This window comes from Fibroporia radiculosa, assembly GCF_000313525.1.
Source record: "Fibroporia radiculosa TFFH 294 genomic supercontigs, scaffold1087, whole genome shotgun sequence".
NCBI classification, from domain to species: Eukaryota; Fungi; Basidiomycota; class Agaricomycetes; order Polyporales; family Fibroporiaceae; genus Fibroporia; species Fibroporia radiculosa.
Window position 1 is genome coordinate 20151 of NW_012133263.1, and position 5920 is coordinate 26070.

General features: G+C 49.4%; 2 protein-coding genes across 2 annotated transcripts; both read left to right on the forward strand.

Moving 5' to 3' along the window:
• Window positions 1-1555: 1555 nt before the first annotated feature.
• FIBRA_02149 (uncharacterized protein) lies at window positions 1556-2898 on the forward strand (the record flags this gene model as incomplete). Its single annotated transcript, XM_012324015.1, has 6 exons — window positions 1556-1634; window positions 1684-1794; window positions 1854-2081; window positions 2148-2384; window positions 2444-2459; window positions 2514-2898. 6 exons carry the CDS (start codon window positions 1556-1558, stop codon window positions 2896-2898), a joined length of 1056 nt encoding a protein of 351 aa, XP_012179405.1.
• A 506-nt stretch (window positions 2899-3404) lies between these two features.
• On the forward strand, window positions 3405-5298 carry FIBRA_02150 (uncharacterized protein; the record flags this gene model as incomplete). The annotated part of the gene is made up of 8 exons (XM_012324016.1): window positions 3405-3575; window positions 3633-3815; window positions 3882-4019; window positions 4075-4187; window positions 4234-4796; window positions 4852-5136; window positions 5180-5221; window positions 5276-5298. The coding sequence occupies 8 exons, from the start codon at window positions 3405-3407 to the stop codon at window positions 5296-5298; spliced, it is 1518 nt and encodes a 505-aa protein (XP_012179406.1).
• Between the last annotated feature and the right edge of the window lie 622 nt (window positions 5299-5920).

A 5920-nucleotide genomic window follows, 5' to 3' on the forward strand; every position in this document is an offset into this window, starting at 1 on the left:
CGTGCATGCCACCAGAATTTGACCCTCCTAGAGGCCTACCCTGTTTTTGCTCCTTCTCGTCTCATTGCTTTCACAGCCGATATCTAGAAAAATGGAACGAGAGTCTGGTTTATTGGGTCGTCATTCCCGTTGGATGTCTGAACCTTCTCTCTGCTTTTGAGCAACTCACCCGCAAGTTATTGCGCCTCCTCGACCACATTACGTGCACCGCTGCTATCTTCACCCCGGGAGACTTCAATAAGTTCTGAACTATCCAAGTACGCATTCCTCGTTCGCGTCGTACTGTCAGTCGAGTCACATTTGAAGACGCGCTCAGCGAGATCGCTGCAACGGTATTTGTCCGCAAGCAGCGTCACCGAGCATGCCCACGAAGATGCAGAAGTGACCCAGGCTCTCGCCGAGCGTCTCATTCGCCTGCTCCCAGTCATCTCCCCGTGGGACGCGCCTGAAAGCATAATCATCTACTGCCACGACCTGTCATTCCACGACCTCCTCGTTGATGACACCGGAAAGCTGACCAGTATCGTCGATTCTGGAGTTGGGAGCAGGCATGCCGAGTGCCCCGATCGCTCCACTTACGCTCTGAACGAAGACGGGGGCAAGCTCGAGAAGAGAAGTATCTCGAGCGTGTCCTGGAATGAGAGCAGACGCAACTACGCCAGATATTTGTGGGCTAAATGGAGCCCATACAGCCAACCTGGATGAGCGAATATCATACCGCGACGCTCAAGGCGGAGTCGTGTACTACGATGGCTCATTTTCAAAAGGCTTGATTAGAAGATGGCCACATCGGGTCGAACAGATGCAGAGTGAGAATGCATCAGGATGTGTGTCGCTTTGTGACTAACTTTTCCTCGGATGATGCTCACCTCCATCTCAGGTTGTGATACTATGTTGCTCTGGACTACGGGCAGCAATGACAGGCAGGCCTCCATTCGCCTACTTTCCAGATTCGTCATCTGTGGTACCCTCACCGAGCTGCTTTGCGACGGCCTCCCACTTTGGCGCTTGCCGTCTGCGAATCATTGCCTATGGTGATTGCCGTGCCATCCTTTGCCGAGATGGGGGAAACACTTGTGGCTTCCTCGGACGATGGTGACCCTGTTCTGCAGGTATTGTATCATCTTTACATTCAGCAGATATCCACCGCTCATCGCTTGTCCTTTTTGTTGAAAGGCACAACCTCTTATGGAGTGAACTGGGCGGCCATGTACATAACCAGCCAGGGGAGTTTTGCATTGTCGGGAACCTCGATTTCTGACATCACTAGGTGCAGACAAACGTATCACAATCGCGCTACTTGGTTCAGGAGAATGCGTACGGCACTCTGGGTCTAGACATCTCAAGTGAACAAACATGAGTGGCTATTACCAGTGCGACCCCACATCGGCCCGACCAATGACGTGGATTGTCTCATGTAGAAGCCTTGCATGAGAGAATGATTGATAAGTAAGTATACGCGACATTATCATATTTTCCAGGTGTACAAATACGTGCCGGCCTGAGCGTTGCGGGCTCGAGTTTAGAACACGCCCCAGCGACAAGGTTTTACAACATGTCACCAGCCACTTACCCTACCCGCCAACTTGGTCGAAATGGTCCCATTGTTAGTGCAATTGGCTTCGGATCGATGGGTGGGTCCCAGCGGTTGTTGTGCTTTCGGACACTGAACTAGCTCAACAGGCATCGGTGCTTTCTACGGAAACACTGATATGGATGAGGCCTTCAGAACACTCACATACGCAGCAGACCGTGGAGTGACATTCTGGGACACAGCCGATATGTATGGGGCTAGTAAGTCGCACATCGACGATCTTTGTCGATCGTTTGTCTTAGTGTTGATATGTTCGTAGGTGAGGCTGTACTCGGAAAGTGGTTTATCGAGACGGGAAGACGGTCTGAAATTTTTTTGGCGACAAAGTGGGGCGGAAGAGACCAAACTCCAGGTGCGGATCCCTCAAAGCCCAATAGTAAACCGTCGTATATCCAACATCAGCTGGAGAAATCGTTGAAGGACTTGAAGACTGATTGGATCGACCTCTACTATCAACACCGTGTTGATCCTAACGTTCCTATCGAGGGTAAGCTCGTATTCTGCATCGGCAAAAAAAAAAAGGAACTATCTGTGAGCTGATATCTTTGCTTAGTTGTATTGGAGACTTTGCGCCCTTACGTCGAGGGCGGGAAAGTCAAATATATCGGCCTGAGTGAATGCGGAATCGATGTCATGAAGCGCGCCAGAAGTGTGCCTGGTATCGGCGAGAGAGTGATAGCCTGTCAAATGGAATTCAGCCCCTTCGAACTGAGTCTTGAAAAGTCTGGATTCGTGACTGCGGCTCGTGAGCTCGGAGTCGCTGTAGTTGCTTACTCACCCTTGGGCAGAGGTACGAGCCATGCATCTCAAAATACGCTTTAAGCATACGCTGACACCGGCCTTCACTAGGGCTGATCACTGGCCGGTGAGCACATTTTCCTTCGATCTGCTCGTGCAACTAACAAACCGTTTTTTGCAGGTACAAATCTCGGGCCGACTTCGACGAGGACGATAGGCGTCTGGCATTCCCCCGCTTTTCCGAAGCTCACTTTCCCAAGAATCTGGTCCTGGTGGACAAATTTCGCGCCGTTGCCAACAAGTATGAATCCACGCCTGGACAAATCGCCCTTGCTTGGATTCTTGCTGAGCACCCAGATTTTGTTCCGATCCCGGGGACGCGATCCGTCACTCTCCTGGAAGAAAACGCGAAGGCCGCGGAAATCCAGCTCTCTTCAGACGATGTCAAGGAGATCCGTGCAACAGTGGAGGCGGCGGAGGTACAGGGTACACGTTACCCCGAAGAATATCTCAAATTTGGCATGAAGGACAACTGCATTTTGTTGAGCGAATGGAAGGGCGAATAAAATACCTGGACTGGATCCTTCGTATGAAAACCTTTGCGTATGTTATCATCCTGTTGATTGTTGGATTCAGCGTTCCAACGTCAGCATCCAAAATATAAACTAAGTGATGTTCATATGAATCTACACGCATAAGATGTAATGCATACATGTAAGGGCGTTGTATAGCCTATAGCTATTGTAGTACTGCGAGTCGGAAATATGGCACTGCGGCCGATTTTGATGCGCCACTAAAAGCTAGCAGTGATCGGAATGGCCGGCTGGCACTGACTAGTCTGACTGTTTGACATTACTACGTGCCAGGGTCGCCGACTTAGTACTTGTGCGCCTTGGAGACAACACGTCGTTTCTTGGCGCCTCACCAGGCGCACATGTGCCGAATAACCTTATCAGAGAGGATACAAATGGCGTTACGCAGTGATCTCGCACGTTGTCCTCCTGCAAGTAAGCCTCCAGTGCGTCGATTTGTATATCGATCTCGTCCTGAAATACTGCTCAGCTAGTCGTCCATGGTGGGGCGCAAGTTTTTCTATCCTGTGATTTATCACACGGACGAGCAGGCTCATAAATGGGAGCAGCTATGTCGTACGAACCCAAAGCGCGTTATCGACGCTCTTACTTTAGGTCCTACCCAAGAGATGAGGATTGATCGAATCAATCAGTGGGGAGACACATTTGCAGTAAGTCATTCTCTAGTGAAGTCAGAAAGTAGAGGGTTGTTACTGTTCCGATGCCAGGATGTCGGACCCGCCCTTTTCGCAATTTCGCAAATAGCCGCTGCTCAAAATTCCGTTTGGGATCGCTTAGTGAGGCTGGGCATAACAGATATTTTGGCGCGAGGTGCCAAGGAATATGTTCCGTTCATGTCTCGACTTCCAGCCTCTCATCCCGAAGAGTTACAGGAACAGTTAAGCAGAGATGTGAGTTCATAATAAGCTCGTACCGTCGGTCTCATTGATGGACACCACGTCTTGTGTCCAATGTAGGTTCCGGCTGCCTACTATCCACCTTTGGATGTCCTATGTAGTGGGGTCAAAGGATTTAGTATAGAATGTACCCCATCTGTCATAGGTCGCAGGTACATTCAGGATCTGAAGAGAAATTGGTCTGGCATGATGCAACGAGTAAGATTTGGGCCATTGCCATTAGGAATTCACTGATGACCTGGTCCCGTCGCAGCTATGGGACGATCCTGATAATACACTCAAAGAAGGATCAGTGCACGCCAGGGAGCGAGCGCTAATTCCTCAGATGCTTGTTCGTCTCATCGGCGCCGATCCAACTTTTCTGAGGTACCTGCGCTTCCTGTATCCGATATATGTCCTGAAAACATTTTAGTATTTTAGACTCTGAGTCCGATCTCACCATCCCAGTCGTCGCCCGTTTTTTTGTTCATGCGACTGAGGCCCTGGATACGCCAATATTGGCCTCCTTACTTGCTCAGCTAACAGAGCCCAGCTTCGAAATCCTGGAGGAGTATAGAAAGACCAACCCGCGACCCCCATGGTTTCTTCGCCGTATACTATTGGGCGCATCTTCTCCTCACCGACTCCTCTCTGCTTGTGCATCATATCTGGATTTTTTGGCCGAAAATGACATCGAGCCTGTGTTTGCGTTTGCGATGGGACTCTGTTCAGTGATAGAGCGAGAACAGCATCTTCAGTTCCTCCACTGCTCACGCCGGTCAGTCCCGTTCTGGAAAAGCATATTCACCTACGTCAGCATTGCATCGGAATTTTGGTGCACCCAGTGGATAATCAATGTACAAAGCTGTGTTCAGCAATGCGCACGGACTGCTGCTGATCAGCTAGAGCCATTGATTTCAACATGGGTAAAAGCCGGATTTTTTGACGCACTTGATGCTGGTATTCCTCGATGTATAGACAACCCTGTGATGATGCGTGCGTGCTGCCAGTGGACTTCAGTATACTCTATGACTGACGTATTCTCTCGCAGACATTCTTACCCGCATATTTGGCAGCTTTCTTTCGGCAATCGAGAAGCACCAGTCACTTGTCGTTCTAATCGGGAAGGAATTTCCCCGTCCTCGTCTCTTGCGCATCCTAGCCGAACGTGCATTTTTTAAAGACGGAAAGGTGCTCCAGCCGTCAGAATGGGTCACTCACAAAGGTTTTACTGTTAGAGATGCCCACAATACCCCTATCGATGGAGATGCATGGAAGGAAACAGCGTTTACGGCCGTCGATGAGCTGATGCGAAAGTGCTTGAAAAAGGACACATGTATGCGTCGAGGATGCACCAGGGAAAGTACACATCGCTGCAGCAGATGCTCAACGCGATATTGTGGACGAGATTGTCAGAGGGCGTAAGCTAGTCTTTTGAGAATTGCATATAGCGGTGAAGCTGATACTCCACGCAGAGACTGGAAGGAGCACAAACTGATGTGCGGATTCAGGATGCGAAAGCCAGATGCGCAAGGATTCGAGCGTGTAAAATTGCCCAAAAATATGACTGATAGTTTGCGATGATCACTGAGTCTAACATCAGCTTTCTCTTTCGCAATGAAATACTATTATTGTGTTGTCTGCAAGCTCAAATTTGAGACTACACTTCTCCTACTTGTACAGTGGCGGACAAGAGTAGTGCCCGCACAGTGCACACATTCAAGATTCCTTTTATAATACGTCACCCAAATCAAACCCGCTATCTACAGCGCTTTATACATACAATACAGCCATATTCTACTCCATAAGTACCAAGAGAATTGCCGCACTGAGGTGGATAGCCCGGCAATAAAATATGACTGCGCTTGCGTGGACATTGGCTGCCACTGCATTGTGATCGGATCAATAGTTGGCCGTAGATGTAAATATCGGACCAACTAGTGGCAGAACATCTCGATCCAGTGACGAGTCGTGCGAGCGATCTTTCAACATAATTATACATTCGACTTACAACCGACTGGTATTTAAACGTTCAAACGTCATATTCGTATTTCTGAAAACAACCTTACTATGGTTGGCGACTGGCATCATGCTACGGCAGCTGCCGGTGGGGACGACAG